At 37.1% G+C, this 14,930-nt stretch overlaps 1 protein-coding gene across 1 annotated transcript; it reads right to left on the bottom strand.

Moving 5' to 3' along the window:
• Positions 1–801: 801 nt before the first annotated feature.
• Positions 802–3,895, bottom strand: irx5b (iroquois homeobox 5b). The gene is made up of 3 exons (XM_067380303.1): positions 3,558–3,895; positions 2,525–2,933; positions 802–1,631 (listed from the first exon to the last, which is right to left on the bottom strand). The coding sequence occupies exons 1-3, from the start codon at positions 3,777–3,779 to the stop codon at positions 1,117–1,119; spliced, it is 1,146 nt and encodes a 381-aa protein (XP_067236404.1). The 5' UTR covers positions 3,780–3,895; the 3' UTR covers positions 802–1,116.
• Positions 3,896–14,930: the final 11,035 nt, after the last annotated feature.

The raw sequence follows: 14,930 nt of genomic DNA, 5'->3' as shown, positions 1-14,930 counted from the left end.
CTTTGAATTCAGTGAATTGTGAAATAGCATTGCGCTGAGTATAAATATACACCCTAACTTTAGAATTTACTGGAGGGATTAGAGAGCTTTTCAAGTCCCTGCAGCCTCTTTTCATGGTTTTGTGTACAAAAACGTTGTATTACCCCTGTAAGCCACGGGGCCTGAGTCGCTTCTCTGATGTTTGTTGATGTCGGACTGCGCTATTCGAGCAGAAATGGGGAATCTGTGGTAATCCTGTCATTCTTGCAAAGAGTTTACTAAATTTTGAATTTACACATTTAATACCTTTTAAAATGGTCTTTGAACATTTTTAGCCCCTCGCTCTTTCCGCATCACAGGAAAAAAGCAACACACGTTTCATGAGAAGATGCTTTATGGAGCATAAATTTAATATCTCCTCCACTTAAGGACTGTCCCATAATCCCCCAGCAATAAATGTTGACTTGTGCTATTTAAATTTACAATTTATCCTCTGTATTATGCCCAGGAGGCCACGGTTACAGTTATTGAGTGTTTTCTTTGAGTCCATGTAGGTGTAGCACAGTTGTGAGCAAATCAGGAAGGCACTGCACACTTTCTGTAAAGAACAGATGATAGAAGAATCTGTAATGGGTCAAAATATAAAGAATAGAATTTCTTGACTGATATCTTCAGACCAGAGAATGTCAAGATACTGGACCTGATGCCAACCCTGTAGTTCCTCTTCTGTAAGCGTATAAAAACAGCTCTCGCATATCTATTTCAAAATCTCTGGTGTTATGTATGTGTTTAAAGTTTAAAGAGAACATATACTTTACCGGGCACAAACAAAACCACTGACCTAGAATAAGCATTAGCAAATTTGCCTGAAAAATGATTTTCCCCGCCCTCCATATGACAGATTTAGATCTAGCAAAATCATTTTAACTGCTGATTGAGATTACAAAAATGTTTTAAATTAGTACTTTGGCCTCTTGCACAAATATTTTACAATAAAGAAAAAGAATATTTCAATACCATTTCCTTTTTTAAATATTAAAAACTTTCGTGTAAAGTTCAGAGAGCGCTTTATCGGAGATTTGCCGTTCGCCATACTGAAAAATCCCTTTCAAAACCGAAATAATAAATATAAAAGCACTAAATATTCGGCCTCCTGTGCTCAAACGTGAGTTCTTTACACATCTCCTGAGTCAGTCTGCTGTCTCTCGCTCTGTGTAACACAGCCTGATTAATTCCGTTTGAACCGGCGCCGTTCAGGTGTCCGAATGTGCCGTAGTTCGTGAATCCCGCGTAGAACGGAGAAGCGTAGTATAAATGTCTGGGGGGGAAGGGGCATTGCGCAGGTGACCCGGCGGGCGATAACGCCCCAGATGTTTGTGACGGTTCGTCACTCCCCTTATCCGACGTAGCGATTTCAGCAAGAGACCACAGTTTGGGTTTAGGGGTCGGGTTTGCAGAATGAATGACAGATGCGGCTTTGCAGGTTTCACTGAGGGGCTTCTTGGATTCACTCATCTCGTTTTGGGGAGAGGAGGTCGTGGGCACCGGAGACTCAGAGACTGTCCGATTCTCCTCTTCTTCACAGTCGATGATGACACTATCCGTCGCGTCGTCCTGATCTTCCGCGCGGTTTTCTGTGCAGTCATCGCCAACTGCGACGGAACGACAATAGTGTTAGAAAGGCGTGAGCGTTATAATGTTATCGCTACTGACAACACTAAACAACAACAGCCAAACAGCTTCTATAATATGTGCACAATAAATGTTGTTATGTGCAAATTAAGTAGCCTACTAGCTACGTGCAAATAAAGCACTTTCCCCTCCGAATCAATCAAGTTATTAAAAAATACAATAAAAAGTATTTTAACTATTTTTGTGAGACGTTAAAAGTGGGGGGGGGGGGACATGTAAAACTTGTCAGGAAAAAAAGGAGCCATTAAAAGCATGCAAATCTACATTTTGTTTTGTTCGTTTTAAAAAATTGTAGCATATATATATATATATATATATATATATATATATATATATATATATATATATATATATATATATATATATATATATATTATAGGTCTATATAAATATTCTGTTTGATTTGTTACTAAACACAAAGTGGTTTAACCAACATACAGAGATTATCTTATCGTCATGTGACAAGAAAAAAAATGGTAATGGTATTTTTACAGAGGATCCTGGCCTGTTTGTCAAGGTCATTTATTTATTTATTTATTTATTTATTTTAAAAAAGATATTTATAGGCTAATTTGTAATTAAACGACACTAAATATAAAAACGTAATATTTATGATTCAAAAGTTCCTGAAATGTAGCCTATTATTATTATTATTATTAATATTATTATTAAAAATGCGGCTTTGATGAATTTTACTGTCTTTTTACTTGATGTTTAATCCACAAAACATTTCTTATATTTGTCACTGATATGTTCAACCATAATATTTCATTTTAAATAAAACATATGCCCAGGAAATATAGTAACAATACAACCACGCGCACACATAACAAAAAAGGAGGAAAATGAACACCTGAATCTTTGGTCGTCTGTGTTGTTTCGGTTGTTTTGAGCGGTTCATCGTCTTCATCATTAATTTTCTCTAAATCAATACTATCCTCCTCATCCTCATCCTCGCTCCTGTTCCGCGGCGTCCATGTCATTTTGTTCTCTTTTTTCAGTCTCCTGCGGGCGTTGGCGAACCAGGTGGACACCTGAGTGAGGGTCATTTTGGTGATGATGGCCAGCATGATTTTTTCCCCCTTGGTGGGATAAGGGTTTTTCCTGTGTTCGCTGAGCCAGGCCTTCAGGGTGGCGGTGGCATCTCGTGTGGCGTTCTTCCGGTAAGCGGGGTCTCCAAACGGGTACGGGCCCAAGGGACCGGCGTACGGGTGATAGCCTATAGAGCCAGTCATGCCTGGAGAATGGTCGTATGGGGAGCCCTGGGCAAGGAATTAATAAAGATTACAGATTAGCAGACTAAACTAAATATGTTTTCCATGATGAACTGTTAGTCTGTTTATACTTTTTTTCTGCTTAAAATGTGACATGCGGGTGCTTATGGGTTATTTAGTTTTTAACCGCATAATGTGATGAGCGTGATAATAATGAACTTTAATCTCACTTAATAAATTCGATTTACACAAAGATATGAGGCATATTAATATGAAAGCTCCCCACAACAAAATCTGTAAGCGTAAGCAAAAATAAATGAAAACAATTAGCCTAATATTGTGAGAAATAGAATGTAAATTCCGCGATTAATGCACACTATTCGTTAACTATATTTTCCCAATTACACGCTAAGCGACAACAGAAAGTGCGAAAAACAAATGTTATTTGATATGGGTAAAATAATAATTTTGGCGTTGTCAAAAAACACTTTGTAGATCCACGTTTAAAAAAGCATAGTGAAATAGGCCTGCTAATAGTTATAAAGTTCTAAGTGTAGGCACTGGCGTGCTGACAATCATGATATCGTGATATAATAGCTACTCATAATAAAACACAGTGAGAAACTCCGGACTGCTCAAATATAGATCAGCTTTATTATGAACGAAACTCACCCCATAAGAAGTGAAGGGGGCTGTGGTTTCGGGACTGTACTGGAGTGAGTTGAAGACTGTGGTGTTTGTGAAGGCTGTGGACGCGTACGGGGCGAAAGCAGATCCGCTAGAGGAGCGTCCCAGATCATCTGTCCGCGGTCCCGTGATCGCGCTCGAGCCGAACGGAGGACACGAGTAAAGAGAGAGCGAAGACTGGTACAAGTATCCTTGTGGAAACGCCATGACCAGATCACTGCTACAGTCTCCTCACAAGCCCAAGAGTCAAGACACTCATCCTATGTGCCATCGAAGGAAAAAATCAAACAATGCGAAGCTTATCAATTCCTGATATAAGGAAATTAAACAGGTCGCTCGCACGAGCAGTGTCCTCGGTAAACTGGGTAGAAGTGTCTCGAGGTCCGCGCGGTTCCTCAAGGAGAGTGGAAGAAAAGCTCAAGCTGAGTTTTCCTGCCCGTCTCTCTCTCTCTCTCTCTCTCTCTCTCTCTCTCTCTCTCTCTCGCTCGCTCTCTCCCCTCACGCACGTCTTTTTCACGCGCACTGAAATTCATAAGTGCCTCTTCACTTTTTGACATAAGGCCGTTCACACACGACGCGTTTTGCGTTGCGTTTTAAATGTTCACTGCATCTAGCGCAACTTTGGTTGCGTCGCGTTTTGCATTTCATTTGGATTTTTTTCAACATCTCTCACCAGTGTAAAGTTAAAAACATGAGTGCAGTTCACACAGGATACATTCTTGAATCCATCGACGCTGTTTGCTATTTTTATTTTATTTTATTTTTAAGACAATGCACCATGGCATTTGCGACGCTTCTTCCTTCTTCTTTTTTTTTTTTTTTTTTTTTTTTTTTAGAGTTTACAGTGCCATAACAGGATAAAATTCACCTCATAAATAGGTTTTGAGAGCCATGCGTACTGGTCCATTCTGCTGCACCAACTGGTTTTGAAATCACTCTGTATGAACGGATCAGATTTAAAAAATAAAAATCCGCTGCCGTGCGTTCCGTCGAACTGGTTTTGGATTTGAGACTGTGTAAACGCCCATATACTATTATAAAGATTTATTTTATTTTAACATATATCTATTTATTATCATTTACACTTTTTAATGCAATGATGAGCGAATAGATGTATTTTAGTTCATTTTTAGACTAGGCCAATTACATGTTTTATTCGCATGTCTACGGACACAGAATTATTTGGCCCATATGACAGTGGTAGGCGCTGCTGTCACCCTAACCATATTAGACCCTATTCACATTTATGGGTTTCTCATAAGCGAAAGTCGTCATAGTTAACTTAATGAGGCTTCATTAAATATATTTTTTGTGTGTGTTTTCATTTGTACAAATAGCAAAAGAAAAACTCCACAATAGTGTTTTCACAACTTTCAAAAAGAGGAAAATACAGAGCCTGTCACTCTTACAGCCACTGTATTGACTATGGTTACTTCCTGGTTTTCATTAAGCCAGCTTGGGCATTTCCGATGAACTGTTAGCTGACAAATGATCTGTACTTGCTGTACATCGACACAAAACCATCAGTGGTTGACTTTTTAATGTAGTATTTATATTCTAATGTAGTTATCAGGCTTGCCTAATTTGCCAATACATCAATTTTATTGATTTGCAATAAAGACAAAGCTAATGGATACGTTTGAATAAGAAACGCCATGTCTGTAATTAGACATGCACACATTTTTTTATTTTTTTTTCCCAGCACTTCAAATGTTATTTTATTTTATTATTCAAGTTTTTTAGCTTTTGGAAGGTGAAAGGGTAACAAAAGTACAACATCACAATAATAATAATAATGCAGGGTTACAGATATCTACAGGCACAGTTGGAACATAAAAGAAAGTACAGTACAAGACATTTCACCAAGTGTCAATCTATTAATTCTGAGTCGTTTCTGTAATATATATATTCAGAATCTTCTCAAATGTTATTTTTAATGTGATGACCACAAACATTATTTGTTCATTCTTCTGAGATTGTCCCCATTTGTAACACCGAACGTTTCAAAATTTAGGAAGTACATTTGATAGAAAACACTTTCATTTAAAAAAAGACATTAATTACCACTATAACCATCAGGTGGCAGCAGAGTAGCATGCATATGTTAGTCATTTCCTTTAATAGTTTATCACTCAGTTTTGCTTTTGAATATTAAACATTATCACTAGGTTTAAAAATACATTTTGTCAATGTGAAGTATGAAGTAGCCTACTCACAAAATCTCATGAAAAACAATAACTTTTCTTGTGAATTAATTACACAAAGCATAATTAACTAATGTGCACAATAAATCTTTAATTGTTAGCGCTTTTTATTCCCCATGTGTGAAAACTGATGGTGACTGATGAGTTTTCGCAATAATATAAGCCATTTTTTTTTTTTTTTTTTTTTTTTAACACACCAAGCTGATGGTCGGCCATCGGACAGTTTTTGTTCGTCGTCCGACTAAGTTTTCTCAGTGTGTTCCACACTGTCGGATGAAGTTGGTCCTCGTCGGCTTTTTTTCGGCCGATTCGAAAGGTTGAATCGGCGTCGGAGCTCGTCGGTCCGTTGGGACATCTGATCATTCTGATTGGCTGTTCAGATACTGTCACCTGCTGGTTCGGAAAGGCATTTCATCTCACGCAGGCGCAGAACTGAAGTGCTACTTGGCCGTTGGCTGTCTAGTGTTGGTTTGGTGTCTCACCTCAACTTTGGACACAGACGCTGCCGACGTGAGCCAACCCCGCAGTCTGCTTTCGTCGCCACTAGTTCGTCGGTATCGGCTTGGTGTGTTCTGGCCTTTAGAAGCCTTAACTAGTCTTTTTTTTTTTTTTTTTTTTTTTAATGTAACGGTAATATAATAGCTACCAAGTGTAGTGTTATAAATGTACATACATACAAAAAAAAAATAAAAATAAAGTATAAAAAACTGCAGGATTTACGATATTGATTACGTTAAAACGCGTCATCATAGTCTGTGAAAAGGTCCAGTAAGCCTAATCCTATACAACAGCACCTACTATAGATAGCATACATGTACAGTCATATAGTCTCCAAGTGTGGGTCACAGAATTCGGTGCAACACCGGCAATAAGAGAAAAAATAAATAAAATAAAGATATGCAAACTACGCATTATAAGCCATATTCTGGAGTGCGCATCTGTGTCAATGTGTTTACACTAGCAACGCCACTGATAACTGAATCTGTATAGCCTAGGCCTACTGCTTAGGCTATAAAATGTATTTTCTGGAGTTCTACTCTAATGCGCACACTATTCTAATTATATTCAATTTCCCGCGCCTGCAGTGCCGCTTTTTTGCTTATGAATGAAGCGTTGCGTTATTTGGTGCGTCGCGTTCAGGACGCAGGTGAGTTAATCCTCTTGGCGCCAAGATCCTCTGCTCTGACATGATGAGCTCAGGAATCCCAGCACTGTTAACATGACGTCCACGGATCCGACTGAGGCAGACCGGGAATGTTACGACCTCTCCAGCGAAGATGGAGGAACACATGATACTCCTACTATACTCGAGCGATCCGAGACCCAGCCTGCCGGAACAGGTAAAGAGAGCAGCTGCCGAAATACCTGAACCCGCTCTTTATAAGTGAGCGCGTGAAGCGTGTACATTAAAAATGCTCACATAAACTACTTATCTAGACATCTTATCTAGAAACCTCTCAACAAAACATAAAGGTATCGCTTGAATTCACTGAACAATTTAAACATGCACAGTGACTAATCTCATTTGCGAGCTCTATTAATAGACTCAAGTGCTTAATGCAGCATGCTCTGTGTGAGAAATGCATCTGAAGTGTATATAAAGCAGGTTTTCTCATTAAACTATAATTAATGCATCAAGCTCTTTAATGCACATTATAATGTATTATGTAGTTTCATAAATAATAATCACTAATACTTAACTATGGTTAATGCATTATAACACTTGATATACCACTTGAAACTGGGTAGTGATGCATTTATATGGGTAAGTATTATAATGCATAATGGATGCAATTCATGAGAACATAACTGATTATAGTGTGTAGACGAATGCATTTTAGTTACAAGCTTTGTCATAATAATTGAAATGTCTGATAGAGTAAGACTGGAATAGTTGTAGAAAAGTTAACCTGAAAAAATACTTTCTCTTTTGGAACATTTAAACATTTTATTATCTCCAAACATGTTTATTATACATTGACACTCAGCAGTTTTATTTATTGAGTCTTGTTTACTGGTTTATTGAGCGTTGTAATGAGTATATCGAATTGTGTTTTCTTCTAGATGCCAGTTTCATGAACCAAGAATGTGCAGTCAAAGAAAAGGTAACCTCAACAGACACAAGATTTGACAAGATAAGTCTAAAAAAAATGGCAGATATGCTAAGTATATAAACATTTACACTATAAAAATGCAGAATAGCACAATAAGCATCTCTTTCCAACACCTCGACCTATGGCTTAAGTTTGTTTTGTTGCATGTGCAGCCTCATTCCAACAGCTGATTAACCTCGAAAGTGTTATCTTTCTAAACTTATTCATTTGAAACCAGTTTTTACAAGATGTAATATAAGTCTAAGGTGTCCCCTGAATGTGTCTGTGAAGTTTCAGCTCAAAATACCCCATAGATTTTTTTTAATTCATTTTTTTAACTGCCTATTTCGGGGAATCATTAAATATGCACCGATTCAGGCTGCGGCCCCTTTAAATGGCGCGCTCCCTGCCCCCCGAGCTCTTGACTATAATACAGTGCATTTACAAAGTTCACACAGCAAATATAACCCTCAAATGGATCTTTACAAGATGTTTGTCATGCATACTGCATGTATGTGTCGAATCATGTGAGTATAGTATTTATTTAGATGTTTACATTTGATTCTGAATGAGTTTGATAGTGCTCCGTGGCTAAAGCTAACATTACACACTGTTGGAGAGATTTATAAAGAATGAAGCTGTGTTTATGAATTATACAGACTGCAAGTGTTTAAAAATGAAAATAGCGACGGCTCTTGTCTCCGTGAATACAGTAAGAAACGATGGTAACTTTAACCACATTTAACAGTACATTAGCAACATGCTAACGAAACATTTAGAAAGACAATTTACAAATATCACTAAAAATATCATGTAATCATGGATCATGTCAGTTATTATTGCTCCATCTGCCATTTTTCACTATTGTTCTTGCTTGCTTACCTAGTCTGATGATTCAGCTGTGCACAGATCCAGACATTAATACTGGCTGCCCTTGTGTAATGCCTTGAACATGGGCTGGCATATGCAAATATTGGGGGCGTACATATTAATGATCCCGACTGTTACGTAACAGTCAGTGTTATGTTGAGATTCGCCTGTTCTTCGGAGGTCTTTTAAACAAATGAGATTTACACAAGAAGGAGAAAACAATGGAGTTTAGACTTACTGTATGCCATTTCCATGTACTGAACTCTTGTTATTCAACTATGCCAATATAATTTCAATTTTTGTTTCTAGGGCACCTTTAAAAACAAAGATTTCCTAATGTAAATGAACAATATAAAAATCTATACTGTAAAAAAAAAAAAAAGGCCAAGAAATGTAAAAGTATGTTTCATGTAGTAACATCCATATTAACTGTATTAGTTAAAAGTATAAAATACAATTTGAACGATTCATTCTTAATAGGCAAGACCAAAAAATGCTGGGTTAAAAATAACCCAAGTTGGGTTTAAAATCAGATTTTTAATTTCCAACCTATTTTGGGTTCATTTTAAGCCAGCCATATATTAATTTTTAAACAATAGTTGAGTTAAATAAAACTACCCAACATTTAACCCAACTGCTAGGTCAAAACAACCCAAACGCTGGGTTTGTCCATTTTTAACCCAGCATTTTTTTTCTTTCTTTTTTTTTTTCTTCTTGTTTATAATGGATCAGATCAGGTAGAAATAGTGGCACATTTTCACTTTTTACAGTGTGTAATCGTTTGTCTCGGAAGATTATAGTTTTATTCAGAAGTAGTCAATAACTCCAGTAGCTAAATGAGCATTGATTGAGGATTATGCATGAATAATGTTCTCTTTCCAAAAACATTATCAGATTTAATGCATCACAGTCAGTTTTATGGTGATATGACTTCATTAAGCAGTTTCTTTGCTCATAAAGATGGATACAGTCAGTTGCATTTTGCTATTTGCTTGTTTATATTCTTTTTCAGGGATGTGGAAACATTTAGTGTAATCTACACTCAATAAAAATAAGTTTGTCCTAACAGTCATACATCAACAGTTAAGTAAAAAAAAAGAAATCTAAAGTGTTAAAAAGTCAACGTGTCCCCGCAGTCATGCGAGTAATGGTGCCTGTTTTAGCCAAACATTGCTTGAGTCGTGTTATTAATATCTGTGTTTACCAATTGCTGTTTAATATGGAATTCCTTTCTCCAGTCTTCAAGGAATTCCTCAGCTTACCTGAGCTTTAATACTAGCAAAGATTAGCCCTGTCTTGCTTGTTTCCCTAGATATTTCTCTTGTAAGGTAGTTCTCGTTTGCAAACTCATGTCATTTCCTCTTTGTGGTGTTCTTTTGCCGCTACTTGCTGAATGAACCCTTGTTTCATGCTGTGTTTTGACCCCAGGTGGATCCTGTGGCTTTGAGCCTCGTAGTATTCAGACGCTGTTGTGGATATCACGTATCAGTAGATGGAAATTGACACATCAAAGCAAGAAATGGATTAACTAAAGTGTCCACAGCAGCTGCAGACTGGACATTGTGACACATTTTTTTCAGAGCCATGTCATCGTGGTATAACAGCGGGTCTAATTTCTCTGTTTATTGCTCACTGCTGTAATAAGCTTTACAGAACTTTAAGGAAGTTCTTTTTAAGTGCTCTTTAAATAAAATGTGGGTTTGGTCGAAGTTAAGCTTGTGTGACCAGTGTTGAGGAAAGTTACTTTTAAAAGTAATGTGTTACAATATTGCATTCCTCCCTAAAAATGTGGCTAATTGCGTTACTTAGTTACTTTTTTATGGAAAGTAATGCTTTATGTTACTTTTATGGTACAAGCTGGGCTTGATTGTTTTTAAATAACATAAAAAAGGACAGAGGAGAAACAAATGTTATGTTTATCGAAAGTCATTTTGGCTTATTAGTGTGGTTGAATTAGATCACTGAAGTTCAGCAGCAAACACATTGGTTAATAAAGTGAGATTAAATACATAAAGTATATTTGTGTTATTTAACATGTTTAAATGTTGCAGGTTTGCATAATATTTTGAGCTTGCATTTCACTGTTTTTATTCATGTTGAGGAATACTGACTCTGTTTTGCGCAAGTGAGATGAGTAAATGCATTTTCACATTTAGAACGTGATTCTTAGTGCAATTATGAAATCGCAAAGGCTGCATTTTTTTATTTATTTTTTTATGCGTAGCTTGTCAATAAGGTATGGCTCCAAATGCTAATCCATCTGAAAGCACTGCGAGTTTGAGATGCTTATAATGTACATTTGAAAAAGCAACATCTTTCCAGACATGAGAAGCATTTATTAACATCTTGTCCAACAAAAGACAACATTTAATAAGATGTTTTTAGTCCAAACTCACTTCATAACGACAGTTGAGCATCCTTCTGTGAGATGATGTGGCTCCTTACGTGTTATCTTCTTCTGCGGTAAGGTATATTTAGAGTTTGTGCGCAAGAGCACCCTCTGGCTTTCAGATGGAGAAGCATTTACTACTGATCACAGAGCCGTACAGCACTGACAAGCTGTGCATAAATTTACGATAAATCGTGATATATCGTACAGCCCTAATAACCATCATGTTCACACAATGCCTCTGCATTTACCCTATAGGCCCGTTCACACCAAGAACAATAACTATAAAGATAACTATAATGATAACTATCTTTTCGTCCACAGCTACGAATGATAAAAGTCTATTTGCTCACGCGCTGTGGTTTTAAAGTGTATGTTTTTGCAGTTCTTGTTGCATTTACACAGCTTTAACCAGCAGATGTCCTCAGCATGCTATGTTTCAAGTGAATAGCTAGTGTAATCGATCTAATCTAACAGTGAGTTTAGCTGATGAAGTCAATATAGTGGAATGAAAACAACACCTAGTCTTTTCACTGCAACTTCAAAGGAAGCAAAACAATGTTGTCGAAATAGCGCTGGATACCTGAGGTCATTTTATGTTACACTGTTTGCTAGCCTGGCATTATGATCTCATTGTTAATACTTCCACCATTTATTCCGAGGGTTTGACCGATTGTTTTGCATATATCCATTTTATTTAAAGTATCCCTAAAAAAGAGTGGTTGACTTGTCAGAAGTGGTAAATTTTTCTGGACCTCAGCGATTAACTTTTCCGCAATGTCGTCTGCCATTTTAAATGCGCGAGGCCTTAAATGAGAAAGGATTCTGATTGACTGTCAGTGTTTTATCATTAAACAGCTGAAAAAAAAAATATTCTGAAAGTGATCCCAATTATATTGTTTCTCTATATCTTTATAGCTGTAGTGTGGACAGTGCTATATTTAGAACGATTTTTGGAACTATATATATATATATAATCTCAACATGGGAACAATAGAGCTGTCAGTCAATAGGGAAAACAAAGTGACTTGCATTACTTATTTGAAAAAGTAACCGTTGTAAATTTAAAAGCAATGCATTACTTTAGTTACTTTAAAATATAACCTGACTATATAACTCACGTTACGTAATGCGTCAGCCCCACACTGCCTGTGACGTACTGTTGAGTACTACAGAAAGTAATTTAGTTTTGTACATCAGTTTGTAAAACAAGCACAACTGCACTTAAAATAGAAGCCTATTGGCTAACACACTGGAGAGGGTAAAAGCAGGAAAATGTCCAGGTTTGGATGGTCATGACAGGGCTTGAACTTTAATGTACTGTAACTTTGGACAGACAGGGTGAGCAAACAATTTTATCACATCATTCTCATGTCAACATGAATAAATCTTATGGTTGTTCTGTTAAAACAGTGTGTATTTTAACAGACATCCATTATAAGTGCATCTTTTTGTTTTGATGTTTTGTTTGGTGCTGTCAGTAGAGCTTAACTTAATATTCAACACAGAAGACTGCTTTGTTTACAGATCTTTCAACTTTCATTCTCTGTATAATGAAAATAAGTCACACAAATCAATGTTTAGTCTGCATTTTAGTCAGATCCCGACACCGAATCTTCAGCTTAATTAGATTCCTGTAAAATTTAACAGTGGAATTACTTCATTGCACAAGTATTCAGAAACATCAAATGCTTTACATTTTCTTCAATCCAAGACGAATCAGTCATTGTCCAGACAGGGCCAAAGTACAAGCGGCCACATGCACACAGTGTTTCTTAATTAATTGCAAAAGGCTTGGATTACACATCCAACCATTATGTATAGGAAAACAATTCCTAGCCAGTTACCAGTCCGTGTGTAATGAATACCCATTGAACCTGACTGTTTAAACCAACTTGAATGGGAGGGGGGGGGGGGATATTTTACTGGGACATTCTTGTCTAATGAAAGACATGACATGCCAGTGGAAATGGAGGTGAGAACAGCTGTGACATGCGGAAGACATGCTGGGATATTTTAATGTGACGTCTCATTGAAGGAAGCTATACACCTCTAGTCTGGTTGATTTCCAGTTTTCGGTTTTCGGCATATGGTAAAAAGCTAAAACATTTTGGATGAGGGTTTTGTTTCAGAATGGATTGGCTGTGCTCATTTTTTTTTTTACAAAAAAGAAAATCGTTACAAGCCTCAACATGAAGTGTAGCACTGAAATATACATGGCTACCACTGAGGTCTTAATGAACATGACCGCTGCTATAAATGACACGAAGCCCACTGGGATTTCTCTTTCCAAATGAAGTGTAGTGGAGGTTGAGTATGGACTGAAGTCTGACAGATGAACTGTGGTTAATGGCCACTTCCAGAGAGGTCTCATCTCCACTGGGCCGTGTACGCGCATCAGCAGGTGACTAAAACAGCCACTGCACTTGTCAAACTGTCACATTACAGGCTAATGAAGAGTAATCATGCCAGCGTTGAGTGAAATGTTATTCCTCAGCTAAAGGGTATTTGTGCTTGTCAGCCCGTTTTAGATTAGCACAAAAAGCAGCACATGATGCTGTTACGGCAACGATAAGAGGAAGTTAGTGCGGTAATGTTTGTTTAATGATGGCTTGGTGTGACTTGAGCAATAAATATGCCAGAATGGGTTGCATATTTAGATTAAATTAAGCTATCATTCAGTAGAAGCTAGACAGTTTGCTACCAAATGTCGGTTTGTAGTTATTGATAAACAAATTTTCCTATACATGTCATGATTTTATGAAATGTTGCAGTTTTTTTTTTTTTTTTTTGAGAAATCATGAGGTACATAAACTGTAATTTAAGGGTGTGCTCGCACCAGGTTTGCTTCGATTAAAACTAACACTGGTGTGATTGCTCTGTTAGTATGATTCATTTGATTTGATTGAAGTGTGGATGATACCATCTGAACCCTGATACACCCTAAACAAGTGGACCTAGACACACATTTTCAGGGGTTTCGGTCCGCTTTTAAATGAATTCTGGTGAGGTTCGACTAAAATATGAATGCAACACGGACCAAAGACATCTCAACAAACCAAAAACAGGATGTGATGTCACAAGATTTGACCCTAAAAGGACTGAATGCTCAAGCATACCTGTTTTTTCTTGTCATAGTTGTGATGTTGCCCATCACAGTTTGGTACAGGCATCAGAATCACGTCTCCTCCGTTTGTGTGTAACGGAGGAATAACTGCCGCTGTTTTGACTCATTTATGTACATTTTCTCCGCTGGTAAAATACCATCATATGTACACATATCAAAGATTGCATTTAGCCCAGCACACAGCATTGTTTTGGAAGTTCTGCCGCAAAATACAACATAAAAGAAGTTTTTATCATTATTATTATTATTATTAGGTTCAGTTTTGTCTTTAGGTTCAGTGTTAATAAGGACAGTGTGAATTCTAAGTGAACCAGGACTAAATGTATAATTTTCTTTTTTGCTCCAGACCAAAAGAACTAAGAGAACTGAACTTCAAATGTGAACACACTTAAAGTGTTAGTTCACCCAAAAATGAAAATTCTGTCATTCCACACCCATAAGACCTTTGTTCATCTTCCGGATACAAATTAAGATATTTCTGATCAAATCCAATGGCTCAGTAAGGCCTGCATTGCCAGCAATAACACTCCCTTTTTCAATGGCCATAAAGCTACTAAAAACATATTTAATGTGAGTACAGAGGTTCAACCTTAATATTATAAAGCGACTAGAAAACTTTTTGTGCTCCAAAAATAACAAAATAGTGACTTTATTCCACAATATCTAGTGAGGGGC

The sequence above is a fragment of the Chanodichthys erythropterus genome, chromosome 24, assembly GCF_024489055.1.
Source record: "Chanodichthys erythropterus isolate Z2021 chromosome 24, ASM2448905v1, whole genome shotgun sequence".
NCBI lineage: Eukaryota > Metazoa > Chordata > Actinopteri > Cypriniformes > Xenocyprididae > Chanodichthys > Chanodichthys erythropterus.
The sequence above is the reverse complement of the archived record's forward strand: the minus strand, read 5'-3'. Positions and strand labels throughout refer to the sequence as shown.